The sequence below is a fragment of the Rhinopithecus roxellana genome, chromosome 6 (assembly GCF_007565055.1).
Source record: "Rhinopithecus roxellana isolate Shanxi Qingling chromosome 6, ASM756505v1, whole genome shotgun sequence".
NCBI lineage: Eukaryota > Metazoa > Chordata > Mammalia > Primates > Cercopithecidae > Rhinopithecus > Rhinopithecus roxellana.
In genome coordinates this window covers 53627864-53649465 of record NC_044554.1, presented here as the reverse complement: position 1 = coordinate 53649465, position 21602 = coordinate 53627864, and the positions used below count along the sequence as shown (strand labels likewise).

Below are 21602 nucleotides of genomic sequence, written 5' to 3'. Positions count from 1 at the left end.
TTCGATTTCTCCATCCTACAAGATCTAGATAATTCTTGTTGTAAAAACAGGCAAACGGTCTGAGGTGCCTGATGTCCAGGCATTCTTTTACACATCGGTCCCTCCCTAGTCTCTGTTCCCAATGCAATTAGTCCCAAATCTTGCTTCTTTCCCTCCCACCTGTCCCCTCAGTTCCAACCCCAAGTATCGCTGAGCCTTTCCAATCTTCCTTTTCTACAGACCCATCTGACCTCTCCCCTCCTCCCCAGGCTGCTCCTCGCCAGGCCGAACCAGGTCCCAATTCTTCCTCAGCCTCTGCTCCCCTCCTCACACCTGGTCTGGCTTACAGCTTCGTTCTGCAACTAGCCCTCCCCGACCTGCCCAGCAATTTCCTCTTAAAAGGTGGCTGAAGCTGATGGCATAGTCAAGGTTAATGCTCCTTTTTCTTTATCTGACCTCTCTCAAATTGGTTAGCGTTTAGGCTCTTTTTCTTTTCTTTTTTTTTTTTTTGAGACGGAGTCTCGCTGTGTCGCCCAGGCTGGAGTGCAGTGGCACACGGTCTCTGCTCACTGCAAGCTCCGCCTCCCAGGTTCATGTCATTCTCCTACCTCAGCTTCCCGAGTAGCTGGGACCACAGGCGCCTGCCACCATGCCCAGCTAATTTTTTGTATTTTTTTTTTTAGTAAAGACGGGGTTATGGCCGGGCGCGGTGGCTCAAGCCTGTAATCCCAGCACTTTGGGAGGCCGAGACGGGCGGATCACAAGGTCAGGAGATCGAGACCATCCTGGCTAACACGGTGAAACCCCGTCTCTACTAAAAAATACAAAAAACTAGCCGGGCGAGGTGGCAGGCGCCTGTAGTCCCAGCTACTCGGGAGGCTGAGGCAGGAGAATGGCGTAAACCCGGGAGGCGGAGCAAGCAGTGAGCTGAGATCCGGCCACTGCACTCCAGCCTGGGCGACAGAGCGAGACTCCGTCTCAAAAAAAAAAAAAAAAAAAAAAAAAAAAGACGGGGTTTCACCATGTTAGCCAGGATGGTCTTGATCTCCTGACCTCATGATCCACCTGCCTCGGCCTCCCAAAGTGCTGGGATTACAGGCATGAGCCAACATGCCCGGCCTAGGCTCTTTTTCATCAAATATAAAAACCCAGCCCAGTTCATGGCTCGTTTGGCAGCAACCCTGAGACGCTTTACAGCCCTAGACCCTGAAAAGTCAAAAAGAAGGCCGTCTTATTCTCAATATGCATTTTATTACCCAATTCGCTCCCAACATGCTCCAAAAATTAGATTCCGGCCCTCAAACCCCACAACAGGACTTAATTAACCTCGCCTTCAAGGTGTACAATAATAGAGTAGAGGCAGCCAGACGGCAACGCATTTCTGAGTTACAATTACTTACCTCTGCTGTGAGACAAAACCTAGCCGCACCTCCAGCACACAAGAACTTCAAAATGCCTAAGCTGCAGCAGTCAAGGATTCCTACAGGACTTCCTCCCCCAGGATCTTGCTTCAAGTGCCAGAAATCTGGCCACTGGGCCAAGGAATGCCCGCAGCCTGGGATTCCTCCTAAGCCATGTCCCATCTGTAAGGGACCCCACTGGATATCAGACTGTCCAGTTTGCCTGGCAGCCACTCCCAGAGCCCCTGGAACTCTGGCCCAAGGCTCTCTGACTGACTCCTTCCCAGATCTTCTCAGCTTAGTGGCTTAAGACTGACGCTGCCCCATCACCTTGGAAGCCTCCCGGACCATCACAGACACTTTGGGTAACTCTTACAGTGGAGGGTAAGTTCATCCCCTTCTTAATCAATACGGAGGCTACTCACTCCACGTTACCTTCTTTTCAAGGGCCTGTTTCCCTTGCCTCCACAACTGTTGTGGGTATTGACGGCCAGGCTTCTAAACCTCTTAAAACTCCCCAAATCTGGTGCCAACTTAGACAACATTCTTTTAAGTACTCTTTTTTAGTTATCCCCACCTGCCCAGCTCCCTTATTAGGTCGAGACATTTTAACTAAATTATCTGTTTCCCTGACTATTCCTGGGCTACAGTCACACCTCATTGCTGCCCTTGGATCTCCCCACCTTAATCCACAACTATAGGACACCTCTACTCCCTCCTTGGCAATTGATCATGCACTGCTTACCATCCCATTAAAACTTAATCACCCTTGCCCCGCTAAATGCCAATATCCCTTCACACAGCACGCTTTAAAAGGATTAAAGCCCGTTATCACTCGCCTGTTACAGCATGGCCTTTTAAAGCCTATAAACTCTCCTTACAATTCCCCCATTTTACCTGTCCAAAAACTGGACAAGCCTTACAGGTTAGTTCAGGATCTGCGTCTTATCAACCAAACTGTTTCGCCTATCCATCCTGTGGTGCCAAACCCATATACTCTCCTATCCTCAATACCTCCCTCCACAACCCATTATTCTATTGTAGATAAACCTAGCTGACCCCATAAATCCTAAATAATTTCCCCACTCCCCTTTCCATTCCTTAGAAAACAGCCCTAAAAGCTGCACCCACACTAGCTCTCCCTAACTCATCCCAATCTTTTTCATTACACACAGCTGAAGTGCAGGACTCTGTGGTCAGAATTCTTACACAAGAGCCAGGGCCACACCCTGTAGTCTTTCTGTCCAAACAACTTGACCTTACTCTTTTAGTCTAGCCCTCATGTCTGCGTGTCACAGCTGCCGCTGCTTTAATACTTTTAGAGACCTTCAAAATCACAAACTATGCTCAACTCACTCTCTACAGTTCTCTTAACTTCCAAAATCTATTTTCTTCCTCACACCTGATGCATATATGTTCTGCCCTCTGGCTCCTTCAGCTATACTCACTCTTTGTTGAGTCTCCCACAATTACCACTGTTCCTGGCCTGGACTTCAATCCGGCCTCCCATATTATTCCTGATACCATACCTGACCCCCATGACTGTAGCTCTCTGATCCACCTGACATTCACTCCATTTCCCCATCTTTCCTTCTTTCCTGTTCCTCACCCTGAACACACTTGGTTTGTGGATGGCAGTTCCACCAGGCCTAATCACCACTCACCAGCAAAGGCAGACTATGCTATCATATCTTCCATACCTATCATTGAGGCTACCGCTCCGCCCCCCTCCACTACCTCTCAACAAGCCAAACTCATTGCCTTAACTCGAGCCCTTGCTCTTGCAAAAGGACTACGTGTCAATATTTATACTGGTTCTAAATATGCCTTCCATATCCTGCACCACCATGCTGTTATGTGGGCAGAAAGAAATTTCCTCATTATGCAAGTGTCCTCCATCCTTAATGCCTCTTTAATAAAAACTCTTCTCAAAGCCACTTTACTTCCAAAGGAAGCTAGAGTCATTCACTGCAAGCAGCCATCAAAAGGCATCAGATCCCAACGCTCAGGGCAATGCATACGCTGATAAGGTAGCTAAAAAAAGCAGCTAGCGGTCCAACTTCTATCCCTCATGGCAGCTTTTCTCCTTCTCATCTGGCCACTCCCACCTACTCCCCCACTCAGACTTCCACCTATCAATCTCTTCCCACACAAGGCAAATGGTTCTTGGACCAAGGAAAATATCTCCTTCCAGCCTCACAGGCCCATTCTATTCCGTCGTCATTTCATAACCTCTTCCATGTAGGTTACAAGCCGCTAGCCCGTCTCATAGAACCTCTCATTTCCTTTCCATCGTAAAAATCTATCCTCAAAAAATCTCAGTGTTCCATCTACTATTCTACTATTCCTCAGGGAGTGTTCGGGCCCCCTCCCTTCCCTACACATCAAGCTCAGGGATTTGCCCCTGCCTGGGACTGGCAAATTGACTTTACTCACATGCCTTGAGTCAGGAAACTAAAATACCTCTTGGTCTGGGAAGACACTTTCACTGGATGGATAGAGGCCTTTCCCACAGGGTCTGAGAAGGCCACCACGGGCATTTCTTCCCTTCTGTCAGACATAATTCCTTGGTTTGGCCTTCCCACACCTCTATACAGTCCAATAACGGGCCAGCCTTTATTAGTCAAACCACCCAAGCAGTTTCTCAGGCTCTTGGTATTCAGTGGCGCCTGGTTTTACCTCAAACTGCCACCCTTAAGTCTCTCTTTAAGTGGATAGAAGATCTTCAGTGACAAAGTACACTCCAATACTTTCACCCTGATGAAGTCCTATTCTTACTTTTATATTCACTCTTATTCTCATTCCCATTCTTATGCCACCCTCTACCTCTCCCCAACTATCTCCACCACACTATCAATCTCACTCACTCTCTCCTAGCCATTTTTTAATCCTTTTTTTTTTTTTTTTTGAGACAGAGTCTCTGTCGCCCAGGCTGGAGTGCAGTGGTGCAATCCTTGGCTCACTGCAAGCTCCGCCTACCAGGTTCATGTCATTCTCCTGCCTCAGCCTCCTGAGTAGCTGGGACTACAGGCGCCCGCCACCACACCCGGCTCATTTTTTGGTATTTTTAGTAGAGACGGGGTTTCACCGTGTTAGCCAGGCTGGTCTCGATCTCCTGACCTCGTGATCCGCCCGCCTCGGCCTTAATCCTTCTTTAACAAACAGTTGCTGGCTTTGCATTTCTCTTTCCTCCAAAATCACCAGGCCTTGACTTACTGCTTAAAAAAAAAAAAAAAAAAAAAAGGGAATCTGTATATTTTTAAATGAAGAGTGCTGTTTTTACCTAAATCAATCTGGCCTGGTATATGACAACATTAAAAAAACAAAACAAAACAAAAAAAACGCTCAAAGATAGAGCCTAAAAACTTGCCAACCAAGCAAGTAATTAGGCTGAACCCCCTTAGGCACTCTCTAATTGGATATCCTGGGTCCTCCCAATTCTTAGTCCTTTAATACCTGTTTTTCTCCTCCTCTTATTTGGACCTTGTGTCTTCCGTTTAGTCTCTTAATTCATACAAAACCGCACCCAGGCCATCACCAAACATTCTATATGACAAATGCTTTTAACAACCCCACAATATTGTCCCTTACCACAAAATCTTCCTTCTGCTTAATCTCTCCCACTCTAGGTTCCCACATCGCCCCTAATCCCGCTCAAAGCAGCCCTGAGAAACATCACCCATTATGTCTCCATATCACCCCCCAAAAATTTTGCCGCCCCAACACTTTACTACTATTTTGTTTTATTTTTCTTATTAACATAAGAAGACAGGAATGTCAGGCCTCTGAGCCCAAGCTAAGCCATCAAATCCCCTGTGACCTGCAGGTACACATCCAGATGGCCTGAAGTAACTGAAGAATCACAAAATAAGTGAAAATGGCCTGTTCCTGCCTTAACTGATGACATTACCTTGTGAAATTCCTTCTCCTGGCTCATCCTGGCTCAAAAGCTCCCTCACTGAGCACCTTGTGAACTCCTCCCCTTCCTGTCAGAGAACACCCCCTTTGACTGTAATTTTCCACTACCTACCCGAATGTAAAACAGCCCCACCCTTATCTCCCTTCACTGACTCTCTTTTCGGACTCAGCTCGCCTGCACCCAGGTGAAATAAACAGCCTTGCTGCTCACACAAAGCCTGTTTGGTGGTCTCTTCACACGGACGCGAGTGAAAAGGATACTGTTCTCTTTTGAACTTATAAAACAATTCAATACATATCAAAATGTCACGTGTGTCGGTCTTTTAAGTGTTGGGATTCCGTAAGTGTGATGGGATGAATTCTGTCACCCTAAAATTCATACGTGGGTGCCCTAACCCCCAGTACCTCAGAATGTGACTGTACTTGGAGTCATGCCTTTCAAGAGTGCTTAAATGCACATAAAGCTATTCAGGTGGCCCCTAATCCAATGTGACTGGGGTTGTTACAAGAGGAGTAAATTTAGACATACCAAGAGACACCAGAGATGGGAGGGCACAGGATTGCCAGGTGAGGACACAGGGAGAAGGGCCACTACCTGAAAGCCAAGGAGAGGCCTCTGGAAACCCAGAACCTGCTGACACCTTGATCTTAGACTTCCAGCCTTCAGGACTGTGAGAACGTCAGCTTGTTGAAGCTACTCAGTCTGGAATATTTTGCTATAGCAGCCCCAGTAAACTAATACAATAAGATTTGTTTATTTACTTATTTTTTTGAGATAGGGTCTCGCTCTGTCACCCAGGCTGGAGTGCAGTGGTGCGATCTTGGCTCACTGCAGCCTCTGCCTCCCGGGTTCAAGTGAGTCTCCTGCCTCAGCCTCCCGAGTAGCTGGGACTACAGGCATGTGCCACCATGCTCAACTAAGTTTTGTAGTTTTAGTAGAGATGGGGTTTCACCATGTTGCCCAGGCTGGTCTTGAACTCCTGACCTCAAGTGATCTGCCTGCCTTGGCCTCCCAAAGTGCTGTGATTACAGGTGTGAGCCACCATGCCCAGCCTACTTATTTTTTGAGACAGTTTCGCTCTGTCACCCAATAGCGCAATCTCGGCTCACTGCAACCTCTGCCTCCCAGGTTCAAGTGTTCTTCTGCCTCAGACTCTTAAGTTGCTGGGATCACAGGCATGCGTCACCATGTCCCAATAATTTTGTATTTTTAATAGAGATGGGGTTTCACCATGTTGCCCAGAATGGTCTCAAACTCCTGACCTCAGATGATCCACCCGCCTCAGCCTCCCAAAGTGCTGGGATTATAGGCGTGAGCCACTACGCCCGACTAATACAGTAAAATTTGAAAAAAGGTTTCACTTCTTTAATAAATGGAAGACTACAGGACTAGGTGGAAGATCTGAGGGCTCCTGCTGGACCGTGAGGCCCAGCCATGCCTTCTGCATCCCTGCATGCCCAGTCCCCAGCACAAGGTCAGGACACTGTGGGGCATAAGGAGTAGAGATTCCTTATGGCACAAGTGTGCCTAAGGGCATAAAGATATTCCCTATATAACAGGCGGACAACCAAAGGAAAGAGTTTCTACACACCAACAAGAAAAAGACTGAGTAATGCCAAGAGAAAAGAAACAGACAGGGCATGGGTAAGCAATTTTTTTTTTTTTTTTTTTGGAGTCTCGCTCTGTTGCCAGGCTTGAATGCAGTGGTGTGATCTTGGCTCACTGCAACCTCCGCCTTCCAGGTTCAAGCGATTCTCCTGCCCCAGCCTCCGAAGTAGCTAGGACTACATGTGCATGACACCATGCCCAGCTAATTTTTTTGTATTTTTAATAGAGATGGGATTTCACCATGTTGGCCAGGATGGTCTCGATGTCCTGATCTCATGATCTGCCCGCCTCAGCCTCCCAAATTGGTGGGATTACAGGCATGAGCCATCGCACCCAGCTACGGATAAGCAATTCTAAGACTATTCCCAGACAGCCAAACCAGTATGAGCCGTGGTCTGGCCTTATGTGGAAATACAAGAAATGCAAAGCCAGTCTTCCTTTTCCCCTGTCAAACTAAGATTTAAACAAAAGTTAGAAAAAGAATTAGCCAGGCACAAGGACTTATGACTACAATCCCAGGACTTTGGGAGGCTGAGGTGGGAGGATCACTTGAGGCCAGGATTTTGAGATCAGCCTGGGCAACATAGTAAGATTTCATCTCTACAAAAAATAAAAAATCAGCTGGGTGTGGTGGCACATGTCTGTGGTTCCAGCTACTCGGGAGGCTGCGGCAGGAGGATTGCTTGAGCCCAGGAGAGTTTGAGGCTGCGGCAGGAGGATTGCTTGAGCCCAGGAGAGTTTGAGGCTGCAGCGAGCTATGATGGCACCACTGCACTCCAGCCTGGGCAACAGAGTGAGATCTGTCTCTAAAAACAAAACAAAACAAAACAAAACAACAAAATAAAACCAGATTATGAAACAGCACATTTCTTTTCTCTTTCTTTTTTTTTAAGAGACAGAGTCTCACTCTATCGCCCAGGCTGGAGTGCAATGGCACAATCTCGGCTCACTGCAACCCGTCTCCCAGGTTAAAGCAATTCTCCTGCCTCAGCCTCCTGAGTAGCTGGGATTACAGGCACCCATCGCCACACCTGGCTAATTTTTGTATTTTTAGTAGAAACAGGGTTTCACCATTTTGGCCAGGCTGGTCCTGAGCTCTTGACCTCAGGTGATCCACCTGCCTCGGCCTCCCAAAGCGCTAGGATTACAGGCCATGAGCCACCGGGCCTGGTCTTCCATTTTTGTTTTTTTAAAAAAGTTACTTATCATAGAAAAAAGCCTTGAAGTAGATATTCCAAAGTATTTTGTTAGTGCTTATCTTTAGGTATGAGATAATGAGTAAAATTTATTTTCTTTCTAAATGTTTATGTTTTCCAAACTTTTTGCAGTGAACATATTACTTAATAATGAGAAAAATATATAGCGATAAGAGATACTGATATGTGTGTTCAAGAATTCACTTCTTGGCTGGGAGCGGTGGTTCACGCCTGTAATCCTAGCACTTTGGGAGCCCAAGGCGGGCAGATCACCTGAGGTCAAGAGTTTAAGACCAACCTGGCCAACATGGTGAAACCTCGTCTCTACTAAAATATCAAATTTAGCCAGGCATGATGGCAGGTGCCTGTAATCCCAGCTACTTGGAAGGCTGAGATGGGAGAATCGCTTGAACCTGGGAGACGGTGGTTGCAGTGAGCCAAGATTGCGCCACTGCACTCCAGCCTGAACGGCTGAGCAAGACTCTGTCTCAAAAAACAAACAAACAAACAAACAAAAAAAACAAAAAGAATTCACTTCCTGTCCTGCTCTCACAAGGGTCCCCAGGGGTTCTCAGAAGGGCTCCTCTTGGCTCCTCCAGAGCAAGAGACATCAGGCACTCCAGGCAGCTGATAGGACAAGCCCAGTGGCCAGTTCTTCAGGGCTCTGTCCCTCCATTCTCACTCTCATTGTCCCCAGGCGAGGTGGCACGAACAGAGGTGAGTCTCAGAGGAGGTGTGTGTCTCAGAGAGGTGTGGATATGACAGCCAAAGTGGGTGGGATAAAGGGCTGGGAAGCCCAATACAGAAGGTGGGGATACCAGACCACAGACTGTTTCAGAGCTGTCACCTGACATGTGGCAGTTCCTGACCCCTATCCCAGGGCAGAGCCTGGACCCCTGATCCTTCTGTAATGCATGGCAGGCACTCCCAGGAACAATCCCACAGGAAAAAAAAAGCTAGGAACTCCCTTCCCTCCCCACTGTGTGGGGCAGAACAACTTTGACTCCAGGTAGGGACGGTCCGACAAAATGTCACGCATGCAAAAATCCTCAGTGAAACATTAACAAGTCCAGAAATATTTGGGGAAAAAATCATGACTAAGTAGACTTGATCACAAGAAGCCAGGAATAAAACAAACAAACCACCACAAGAGATTAAAAGGAGAAACAAAAAAGATATTATCATCCCACTGGATGCATAAAAAGCATTCAATGATTTAAACTCATTCATATTTAAAACTCTTAAATAAGAATAGAACTTTTTTTAAATGATAAAAATAGAAAGAAAAAAGGACAAAAATAATGGGACGACAGGCTGAGTGCGGTGGCTCATGTCTGTAATCCCAGCACTTTGGGAGGCCAGGGCAGGAAGATCACTTGAGCCCAGGAGTTCAAGACCAACTTGGGAAACATAGTAAGACCCTGTGTCTATTAAAAAGAAAAAAAAAAAAAAAAAGAATGGGAAGAGACAACATCAGATGAGAAACATCAACATTTTGGAAGCTGGACAACTGTAACAGCCTCACAGAGCTGAGAAAGCTCAGGAGTTTTCAAGGAAAGGACAGATAGACAGCTGAGAGAAAGCCAAGAAATACCCCAATTTCTATTGAGAAGCTTCCAAAACTTAAGTATTAGAGACAACAGGTCCTTCTGAAGGCCAAAGTATGGGAAAAAGGACGGGTTGAAAGCCTGTAAAAGAAGCAGTCAGGATCCTCCACCCCCAGCCCAAAGATCCACTCATTTTCCCTATGGAGCGAGCTATTTGGAAAGATGAACCACAGAGGCTTTTAGAATCCAGGATACCAGGTTCAGCTAAGGGTGAAGGTGTTTATACTAAAAAGGGAAGGGGATGCAGTAGCTCGTGCCTGTAATCCTAGTATTTTGGGAGGCCAAGGTGGGTGGATCGCTTGAGGCCAGGAGTTTGAGACCAGCCTGGCCAACATGGCAAAACACCGTCTCTACAAAAATACAAAAATCAGCTGGGTGTGGTGGTGCGACCCTGTAATCCCAGCTACTCAGAGGGCCAAGGCGGGAGAATCACTTGAACCTGTGAGGCAGAGGTTGTAGTGAGCTGAGATTGCTCCACTGCACTCCAGCCTGGGTGACAGACCGAGACTGTCTGGAAAATAAATAAATAAATAAATAAATAGGAAGGATATTTAAGTGCTACACACTTAGAGGTGAAACCACCCCCTCCTACCCCCAGAATGATGACAGCTCAGCACTCACTAAGAAAATGACTGCGTCCCTGCCTGATTCCCACATGGTAAAGCCTGCCTCTAAAAAAGCTCAGCCCCACCCCCCCCCACCCCCACCCTCCCACCTGACATAGAACACTTAATCTGTAATTTAGTGCTTTACTCTCAATGATAGCGGCTGAGGATCACAACATTTGAGGAAATTTTCTAACATGAAAAAGACAATAAAATAAAAAGTACGTACAAAAAATCAGAGCTAATCCAGGGAGCAGAGGGAAATTTCAAAAACACCAGCATCCACAATGAGATAAGAAAAGATGGCATCAGCCAGGTGTGGTGGTTCACACCTGTAATCCTAGCACTCTGGGAGGCCGAGGCAGGCAGATCACTTGAGGTTGGGAGTTCAAGACTGAAAAGATAGCTTCCATGAAACAGGAACAGGACAGCATAAAAAAGGAACATTTGGAAGGTCAAAAGAGTTCTGAAAATTAGAAACAAGGCAGCAAAAATGTAAATGAAGAAAAAGACCCACAGGGCATATTATTAAATTTCAGAACACTGAGAACAAAGAAGACACTGAAGTTTTCCAGAGAAGAAATAAAAATGAGGCCGGGCGCGGTGGCTCAAGCCTGTAATCCCAGCACTTTGGGAGGCCGAGATGGGCAGATCACGAGGTCAGGAGATCGAGACCATCCTGGCTAACACGGTGAAACCCCGTTTCTACTAAAAAATACAAAAAAATTAGCCGGGCGAGGTGGCGGGCGCCTGTAGTCCCAGCTACTCGGGAGGCTGAGGCAGGAGAATGGCGTGAACCCGGGAGGCGGAGCTTGCAGTGAGCTGAGATCCGGCCACAGCACTCCAGCCTGGGCGGCAGAGCGAGACTGCGTCTCAAAAAAAAAATAAAATAAATAATAATAATAATGAGTGACATACAAAGAACTGGGAATCAGAGTGGCTCAGACTTCTTTTTTTTTTTTTTTTTGAGACCTAGTCTTGCTCTGTCGCCCAGGCTGGAGTGCAAGTGGTACAATCTTGGCTCACTGCAACCTCTGCCTCCCAGGTTCAAGCAATTCTAGTACCTCAGCCTCCCGAGTAGCTGGGACTACAGGTGTGCGCCACTATGCCTAGCTAATAATTTTCCACTGTGCCTGACCTTGGCTCAGATTTAATGGCAAGACTAAGAGCTGACAGTCATGGAGAATTCTGGGGGAAAGCGATTTTCTACCTAGAATTCTATACTCAGATGTGATATTATGATATCTATGTCTCTATCTCCGTATCTCTAACTAAAATAATGTTTTTGACTGGGCATGGTGGCTCACACTTGTAATCCCAGAACTTTGGGAGGCCGAGGCAGGTGGATCATTTGAGGTCAGGAGTTCAAGACCAGCCTGGCCAACATGGTAAAACCCTGTCTTTACTAAAAATACAAAAAAATTAGCCGGCATGGTGGCACATGCCTGTAATTCCAGCTACTTGGGAGGCCGAGGCAGGAGCATCACTTGAATCCAGGAGGCAGAGGTTGCAGTGAGCCGAGATCACGCCACTGCACTCCAGCCTGGGTGACCGAGGGAAACTTTGTCTCAAAAAATAAAATAAAATAAAAAATAAAATAAAATAAAATAAAACAACGTTCTTGTCCACAGTTCCTGGCTCATAACTCCCATAGCCCTTGCCACATGATTTGTTATAATGCTGTGGTACTCCAGGCCTCAGATGCAGTCCCAGGCCTAGAAAACAGAATCTCTCTCTCTCTGACCTTCTGCCCAAGGCAGGATTCTAATCTGCTGTGGGTCATAAAACCTTATTCCAGGGAGGGTCCTGGCCCATCTCTGCTAGAGCAAATTAATCAAACCCAAAGGGGGAACGTGGGAGCCCAAACTTAAAGCCAGCCAGTCAGAAGTTCCAGAGGCCTGGACCTGTGACTGGTGTCTGAAGCTGGGCAGCCTTAGGGACTGAGCCCTCAAACTGTGGGATCTGAAGCTATCTCCAGGAAGACAGCATCGGAGTTGAATTAAATCACAGGACACCCAGCTGGTGCCCAATGCTTGGTGCATAAAAGAAAAAAAAAGCCGGGCACGGTGGCTCACGCCTGTAATCCCAGCACTTTGGGAGGCCGAGGCAGGTGGATCACCTGAGGTCGCGAGTTCAAGACCACCCTGACAAACATGGAGAAACCCCATCTCTACTAAAAATACAAAATTAGCCGGGGTGGTGGCGCATGCCTGTAATCCCAGCTACTCGGGAGGCTGAGGCAGGAGAATCGCTTGAACCCGGGAGGCGGAGGTTGCGGTGAGCCGAGATCGCGCCATTGCACTCCAGCCTGGGCAAAAAGAGCGAAACTCTGTCTCAAAAAAAAAAAAAAAGAAAAAAAAAAAAAAAAGCACATTTGGTCACAGAAGCCTTCTGGGTTGATGGTGGTGGTTGTGTGAGAGCAGAGGAAAGACAGTTTGAGTGTTTTTCCTACATACCAGCCAAGCGATTAGTAGCTTGGAGGTTAGAATAAAAGTTCTTCAAGCACAAAAGGTCTCAAGAAATTGAGGTCGGGTATGGTGGCTCACATCTGTAATCCTAGCACTTTGGGAGGCTGAGGCAGACGGATCGCCTGAGCCCAGGAGTTCAAGACCAGCCTGGGCAAGGTGGCAAAACCCTGACTCTACTCAGGAGACTGACGTGAAACCAATGAAAAGACAAGCGATCTATGAAACAGGGAATCCCACCAAGGAGAGAGGCAAAAGGCATAATGAGGATGCAGGTAAACAGAAATTCCGGAACAGCCGTGCAGCAGGCCTGGCGAGCAACTGGTCCAGATTGGAACACAGAAGAGAAGATTCCAGGAGGCTGTCTGGCCCAGTGTCACTATTTTTTTTTTTTTGAAACGGAGTCTCACTCTGTTACCCAGGCTGGAGCACAGTGGCGCAATCTTGGCTCACTGCATCCTCTGTCTTCTGGGTTCAAGCGATTCCCATGCCTCGGCCTCCCAAGTAGTGGGGACTACAGGTGTATGCTACCATGCCTGGCTAATTTTTGTATTTTTGGTAGAAATGGGGTTTCACCAGGTTGGCCAGGCTGGTCTTGAACTTTTGACTTCAGGTGATTCGCTTGCCTCCTCAGGCTCCCAAAGTGCTGGGATTACAGGTGTGACCCACTGCGCCTGGCCTATCTTTTCTTGAAAGTGTTTTGAAAGGCACATGCTGCCTTGCTCACCCTGACCTTCAGGTCACATCCTCCTGTCATTTACTCTTGTAGCACTGTGCACCGCCCCTTCACAGCACAGATCAGTGTGGTCATTAAACATCTGTCTCCATGATTTCCTGATTGATGTCTGCCTCCCTCACTGCTCTCTTAGCTTTGTCAAGGTGGGGGCTGTGCTATTCTGGCTCATTACTGAATCCCCCGTGCCAAACACGGAGTAAGTGCTTAATACACACTCATTAAAGCACTGACAGAAGGAATGCTGCGTTTTCATACGTACCAGAACAGCTAATATAAACTCCTGGCACCTGCCCCCAGGTAAAATTAAGCCAAGGATTGCTGGGAATGTAAAATTGCACAGCTCCTGTGGAAAACAGTATGGCAATTCCTCAAAAAATTAAAAATAGGATTACCATATGATCCAATAATTCTCACTTCTAGGTATATACTCTAAGAACTGAAAACAGGCCGGGCACGGTGGCTCACGCCTGTAATCCCAACACTTTGGGAGGCCGAGATGGGCGGATCACAAGGTCAGGAGATCAAGACCATCCTGGCTAACACAGTGAAACCCCATCTCTACTAAAAATACCAAAAAATTAGCCGGGCGAGGTGGCAGGTGCCTGTAGTCCCAGCTACTCGGGAGGCTGAGGCAGGAGAATGGCGTGAACCCGGGAGGTAGAGCTTGCAGTGAGCGGATATTGTGCCACTGCACTCCAGCCTGGGGGACAAAGCGAGATGCCATCTCAAAAAAAAAAAAAAAAAAAAAAAAGAACTGAAAACAGGGTCTTGAAGAGATATTTGTCCACCCAAATTCACAGCTGCATTACTCACAACAGCCCAAACATGGAAGCAACCCAAGCGTCTGTCCACTGACCAAGGAATAAATAAGCAAAATGTGGCACATACATACAATGGAAAATAATTCAGCCTTGAAAAGGAAGGGAATTCTCATACAGGCTACGACATGGGTGAGCCTTGAGGACATGATGCTAAGTGAAATAAGCCAGTCATGGCCGGGCGCGGTGGCTCACGCCTGTAATCCCAGCACTTTGGGAGGCCGAGACGGGCGGATCATGAGGTCAGGAGATTAAGACCATCCTGGCTATCACGGTGAAACCCTGTCTCTACTAAAAAAATACAAAAAACTAGCCGGGCGAGGTGGCGGGCGCCTGTAGTCCCAGCTGCTCCAGAGGCTCCAGAGGCTGAGGCAGGAGAATGGCGTAAACCCGGGAGGCGGGGCTTGCAGTGAGCTGAGACTGCGCCACTGCACTCCAGCCTGGGCGACAGAGCAAGACTCCATCTCAAAAAAAAAAAAAAAAGAAATAAGTCAGTCACAATAAGACAAATACGGTGTGATTCCACTTGTATGAGGTTCTTAGAGTAGTCCAAACCAAAGAGAGAGAGAGAGCGCAGCATGGTGACTGCCAGGGACTGGAGACTGGAGCAATGGGGAATTAGTGTTTAGAGAGGTTAGAGTTTCAGCTGTACAAGATGAAAAGAGTTCAGGAGATGGATGGTGGTGATAGGTGCTCAACATTATGAATGTATTTAATATCACTCAACTGTATACTTAAAATGGCTAGGATGGTAAATTTTATGTTATGTGTATTTTAACACAATTTTTTTAAATAGGAAAAAAAAAAAAGCCAGGCACAGTGGCTCATACCTGTAATCCCAGCACTTTGAGAGGCTGAGGTGGGAGGACTGCTTGAGTCCAGGAGTTTGAGACCAGCCTAGGCAACATAGCAAGACTTGGGTCTCTAAAAAAATAAGGTAGCCGGTTGTGGTGGCACATGCCTGTAGTCCTTGCTATTCAGCAGGCTGAGGTGGGAGGACTGCTTGAGCCTGGGAGTTCAAGGCTGCAGTGAGCCATGACTGCACTACAGCACTCAGCCTGGGCAACAGAGTGAGGACCTGTCTCCAAAAAAAAAAAAAAAAGAAAGGCTGGGCACAGTGGCTCATGCTGTAATCCTAGCACTTTGGGAGGCCGAGGTGGGCGGATCACCTGAGGTGGGGATTTCGAGACCAGCCTGACCAACATGGAGAAACCCTGTCTCAACTAAATATACAAAAATTAGCCAGGTGTGCTGGCACATGCCTGTAAACCCAGCTACTTGGGAGGCTGAGGCAAGAGAACCCCTTGAACCTGGGAAGTGGAGGTTGCAGTGAGCCGAGATCGCGCCACTGCACTCCAGCCTGGGCGATGAGCAAGACTCCATCTCAAAAAAAAAAAAAAAAAAATTTATTTTTATTTTTATTTATTTATTTTTTTGAGATGGAGCCTTGCTCTGCTGCCCAGGCTGGAGTGCAGTGGAGCGATCTCGGCCCACTGCAACCTCCGCCTCCCGGGTTCAAGCAATTCTCCTGCCTCAGCCTCCTAAATAGCTGGGATCACAGGCTCCTGCCACTATGTCTGGCTAATTTTTAGTAGAGACAGGGTTTCACCATGTTGGTCAGACTGGTCTAGAACTCCTGACCTTGTGATCTGCCCACTTTGGCCTCTCATAGTGCTGGGATTACTGGTGTGAGCCACTGTGCCCGGCCAAAAAAATTTTTTTTTTAAAAGCTGGGCGTAGTGGCACATGCCTGTAGCTACCCGGGAGGCTGAGGCAGGAGGATCACCTGAGCACAGGAGTTTGAGGCTACATGAAGTTATGGTCATGCTATTCCTCTACATCTTAGTGACTTCTATAATGAAGAGCTGGACTCAATCATTAAGCTTCTTTCCAGTGCTAGGATTCTGTGGTCTAGAAGGATCTGTACCCCCCTAGATTGGCCACCCCCTTCTCACCTGGGTGTGGCTTAGTAGGGGGAGAGTAGCGTGGTAGGCTGAGCAGAAAGCCTGGCTGGCTTCCCAGGCCTGCGCTTCTGCAGAGAAGTAGTAACAGTGCTCCTTGGACAACACCCAGCCTGGGGGGCATGCCTGGCATCTGGCTCCTGCAAGCAGAGACCGCTGGTGAGCTGCAGGGTAAGCTGCATTAAATAAACAAAGCCTGGCTGCCACCTCAAATGAAGGGGCATGGAACTGGCAAACCTCAGGGTGGGCAGGGCCCCAGGGAGGCTTTATAGTCTGTGCAGTGCACAAAGTCCCCGGGGTGATGGCTGGCATCTGATTGCTTATCAGGGCACAAGCTGTGTCCAGTGGGAGGAAGGCACCAGTTTTCCTTAACTTTGCTCATCAAGCACCATGTCTTCATGTTGCATCTCCCAGTGTCTTTTTCGAATTCTAAGGTGTTTTAAGGGCTGGAAACACAGCCCCGTAGTGGAGCAGCAGGGAGAGGGGATGAGGACTGGGGGGGACACCATACCTGCTCTTGAGGCCAGGACCACAATGACAACCCCAGAGACTGCCAGGAGCACAGCCATGAACGCCAGGGCCCAGTACAGGGACTTCACGAACATGGGCAGCCCTGGGACAGGGGCAAACAGGACAGTCAGGTTAGTGGAGACCATCTCAACCAACCCAACTCAGAACCACAGACATAGCACACCAGCATCGCACCCACCTCACCCCAGCACCCAACCCCTCAGCCTGGGATGCCAACATAAACCACAACATTTAAGTTCCAACTTTATATTCTGGAGAAAGAAGTCAGATATTCTTTCTTTTTTTTTCTTAATTTTTTTGAGACAGTCTTGCTCTGTCACCCAGGTTGGAGTGCAGTGGTGCGATCTCGGCTCACTGCAACCTCCGCCTACCAGGTTCAAGCAATTCTCCTGCCTCAGTCTCCTGAGTAGCTGGGATTACAGGTGCACACCACCATGCCTGGCTAATTTTTTTTTATATTTTTACTAGAGACAGGGTTTCATCATGTTAGCCAGGCTGGTCTCGAACTCCTGACCTTGTGATCTGCCTGCCTCAGCCTCCCAAAGTGATGGGATTACAGGCGTGAGCCAACACGCCCAGCCCTTTTATTATTTATTTGTTTATTTATTTTTGAGACCGAGTCTTACTCTATCACCCAGGCTGGAGTGCAGTGGCATGCCACTGCAACCTCCACCTCCCGGGTTCAAGCAATTCTCATGCCTCAGCCTCCCAAGTAGCTGGGATTACAGGTGCCTGCCACCATGCCTGGCTAATTTTTGTATCTTTAGTAGAGATGGGGTTTCACGATGTTGATCAGGCTGGTCTTGAACTCCTGACCTCAAGTAATCTGCCCGCCTCGGCCTCCCAAAGTGCTGGAATTACAGGCGTGAGTCACCGTGCCCAGCTTCAGGATCCTTATACATGGAAGAAGAAGATAGGTGGTGAGCGTCAGAGGTAGCAGCAAGAGGACTGCCAACATTGCTGGATTTTAATATAGAGAAGGGTTTGACCTAAGGAAAGCAGTGGCGCCCAGAAGCTAGCAAAGGCAAGAAAAGGGAGTCTCCCCCAGACCCCCAGAAAGGAATGCAGCCCCACTGGAAACTCGATTTTAGACCAGTGAGCCGGCGTTACGGACTTCTGACCTATGGAACTGTAAGATAATACATTTGTGTCACTTAAAGACACTAAGTTTGTGGTAATTTGCTACAGCAGCAATAGAAAACTAATATTCCATCACACAGAAAATACGCTCACATCAAACTCTGCAGAAGTTCCTGAGTGATCCAAGTCCCTGAACTCTAGCCCTGTCTAAGAACCTCTCAAGTAGAGGTCTTGGGAATTTGGTGCCTGTCAGTGGGCTTGGCCTGCCTCTCAGCTAAGCTTTTGCCAGTTTCCTGCTGGGTCTGGGCTCTGACCCCTCCTGGTCGCTGCTCCTTCCAGTCTCTCTATCTAGCAGGGATCTCTACCACCGGCTACTCCTACTCACCTTTCAAGATGTGGCTTACTGGCTGGCCCAGTGGATCACACCTGTAATCCCAGCACTTTGGGAGGCTGAGGCGGGTGGATCACCTGAGGTCAGGAGTTCCAGACCAACCTGGCCAACATGGTGAAACCCCCCCTCTACTAAAAATACAAAAACTAGCCGGGCATGGTGGCGGGCGCCTGTAATCCCAGCTACTCAGGAGGCTGAAGCAGGAGAATCGCTTGAACCCAGAAGGCGAAGGTTGCAGTGAGCCGAGACTGCGCCACTGCACTCCAGCCTGGGCGACAAGAGCAGAACTTTTGTCTTAAAAAAAAAAAAAAAAGAAAGAAAAAAGAAAAACAAATGTGGCTTTCCCATGCCCCCAACTTCACCAACTACTCCCTCCAGGCTCCTTGTCCAGGACAGTTTGTATCTTTTGTGGGTTCTTTCTTCTGTGTCAAGCTCCCCCTCCCCACCACCACGAAATAAAAATCTAGCCACACACACTACTGGCACATCTACCCTGTGGTCCCACTCAGTATCTACTGAATGGACGAGTGTTTGGGGCTAAATGCTCCTAGTGTGGTGGAAAGCAAGCAGCAGTTTGGACCTTCCAGAAGGTCCTTGGCAGTGCAGGGATGGGGGGGGGGTCCGAGCTGCCACCCCTGCCACCTGATCCTGAATGACTTCCCCTCATCTAGAATTCCTTCCACCGCTACTTCTCAAAGGTGCTGCGCATGCCAAGAGGGAATTCGAAAGTTCGGGAGTGCTGGTAGGGGAGGGTGAGAAGGGGAGGGGCTTTATTCTTTTTTTTTTTTGAAATGGGAGTTTCACTCTTGTTGCCCAGGCTGGAGTGCAATGGCGTGATCTCGGCCCACTGAAACCTCCGCCTCTCGGGTTCAAGCGACTCTCCTATCTCAGCCTCTCAAGTAGCTGGGATTACAGGTGCATGCCACCACGCCAGGATAATTTTTGTAATTTTAGTAGAGTCAGGGTTGCATCATTTTGGTCAGGCTGGTCTCGAACTCTTGACCTCAGGTGATCCGGCTGCCTCGGCCTCCCAAAGTGCTGGGATTGCAGGCGTGAGCCACCGCAACAATGTGGATTACAGTTACGTAGGCAGGAATGTTATTGATTGTAAGCCCGAGATGCCAGATCGGGTGGGGTATCTGGATGGCCGACTGGGTCCCTTAGTCGGTCAGCTACCCAGCGGTCCAGGGCTGGGCGGGTGTTGGGGGTTTCGGCTACGTCCACCCGACCTGGCGGCGCCGGCTGCCGGCGCAGGTGAGCACTCACCGGTAAGCGTTACTGCCCGGGGCAGCTTCTCTTCGCCCTCCAATCCCGCGCGGGGCAGCAGCGCCGCATTCTCCTTCTCCAGCCTCAGCTCCTTGCAGCGGCAGCACGTGGGGGAGCCCGGGGAGCTTCCTTCTACTGGGCTGGCCCGGCCCTCAGCGTCGCGGCCGCTCTCCGTTCCGGCTGCAGCCAGCGTCGAGCCGCGTCCCCACGTGCCGCCCAGGGACGATGTGCGCAGCAGGAGCTGCTGCGATGGGTCCGCTTGGCGGGAGAAGGCGGGGGACTCGGGCACCGGCACCGTGAGGAAGCGCGTGGAGGGCCTGGGCGACGGCGTGCGGCTGCCGCCGGCCGCGCCCACGGGCTTCACAAGCACATCTACCTGCAGCTCCATGGGCGCCCAGGCGCCGGGCGCAGGCTCAGCCCCGGGCGCCTCGCCATTCCGGGGCAGCTTGACCGAGGCGGGTCCCGGCGACGGCGGCTCGGGGCAGACGCCATAGCCCGGGCTGAGCGGCGGCACGCGCGGGGTCCCGGGGCGAGGCGAAGGCAGCTGCTTCTCGCTCGAGGGCTCCCGGCCTGCGCCCGCCGCCTTCTTCATGGCCCTGGCCGGACTCGGGCTGCTTTCGGGACCTTCAGGTTGTCGTGCCTTCTCGGGGACTTGCGCCTGCTCCAGCCCGGGGACCAGGCTTCCCACGGGCTCCATTGGGACCTCCGCCCCGGCTTGGCCTCCGGGCGCAACCTCCCAAACCCGCTCCATCCCGCGCGCCCGGCGAGCCGGGGACGCTGAAGGGCGCACCTGTGGCCAGGTGCAGGGGAGCTTCGCTCTCCTGCGTCCAGATTGCTCCAGCCGGGTCGCCGAAGTTGTCAGGCCACGCCCCTCCTCGAAGGGCCCCGCTGTGATTGGCTGTGGCTGCGGTTCTGCTGCCCCGCCTCCACAAGGCACTGTGAGCTGGCAAGGGCGGCGGGGCTAGGCAAGGGCGGCGGGGCTAGGCGAGGGTTGCAGGGTGGGCGGAAGCTCTCCGAAGAAAAGCAGAACGCGAGCGGAGGCGTGTGGCAGGGAACCTGGAGCCCCATCTGACCCTTCCCTCTTCTTTGTTTCTGACCTCACCCATTTTCCCCTCCAGCCCTATGCCAGGGTGTTGGTTTTGAGAGTTACAGTTTGGGCGGGGAAGGATTGGCCAAGCCTGTCTGGATCCTGGGACCTCAGAGAAATCAGAACCCAAAGGAATTGGGGCGGCCTGTGGAAAAGTAGCCCAGCTGGTTGTCCTAACAATCCAGTAGGGTTTAGAAGGGACTCTCCACCACACCTGGGAGGACTCCCCCACTGAGTAACGCTAAGATAAAAGAAACAGACGGCGTGGATAAGCAATTCTTCTTCTTCTTCATCTCTTCTTCTTCTTTCTTCTCCTTCTTCTTTCTTCTCCTCCTCCTCCTTCTTCTTCTTTTCTTCTCCTTCTTCTTCTCCTTCTCCTCCTCCTTCTCCTCCTTCTCTTCTCCTCCTTCTCCTCCTCTTCTCCTCCTTCTCTTCTCCTCCTTCTTTTCCTTCTCTTCTTCTTCCTTCTCCTTCCTTCTCCTTCTTTCTCCTCCTTCTCCTTCTCTTCTCCTCCTTCTCCTTCTCTTCTCCTCCTTCTCCTTCTCTTCTCCTCCTTCTCCTCCTTCTCTTCTCCTCCTTCTCCTTCTCTTCTCCTCCTTCTTCTCCTTCTCTTCTTCTTCCTTCTCCTTCCTTCTCCTTCCTTCTCCTTCTTTCTTCTTCCTTCTTCTTCCTTCTTTCTTCTTTCTTCTTCCTCTTCCTCCTCCTCCTCTCTTCCTCTTCTTCCTCCTCCTCCTTCTCCTCCTTCTTTTTTTGACAGAGTCTTGCTCTGTCACCAGGCTGGAGTGCAGTGGCACAATCTCAGCTCACTGCAACCTCTGCCTCCCGGGTTCAAGCGGTTCTCCTGCCTCAGCCTCCTGAGTAGCTGGGACTACAGGCGCCCGCCACCACGTCCAGCTAATTTTTGTATTTTTAGTAGAGACAGAGTTTCACCATGTTGGCCAGGATGGTCTCGA

The 21602-nt window shown here is 49.5% G+C and overlaps 1 protein-coding gene across 1 annotated transcript in view; it reads right to left on the bottom strand.

The window, feature by feature from the left end:
* KLRG2 (killer cell lectin like receptor G2) overlaps positions 1-20377 on the bottom strand; it is a 30472-nt gene extending 10095 nt beyond the window's left edge. Inside the window, exons 1-3 of the mRNA XM_010356286.2 lie at positions 19563-20377; positions 16806-16907; positions 16289-16434 (exon numbers count right to left, since the gene is read on the bottom strand). Coding sequence (XP_010354588.2) covers positions 16289-16434; positions 16806-16907; positions 19563-20313 — 999 coding nt within the window. The 5' untranslated portion in view covers positions 20314-20377. The remainder of the gene's footprint in view (positions 1-16288; positions 16435-16805; positions 16908-19562) is intronic.
* Positions 20378-21602: the final 1225 nt, after the last annotated feature.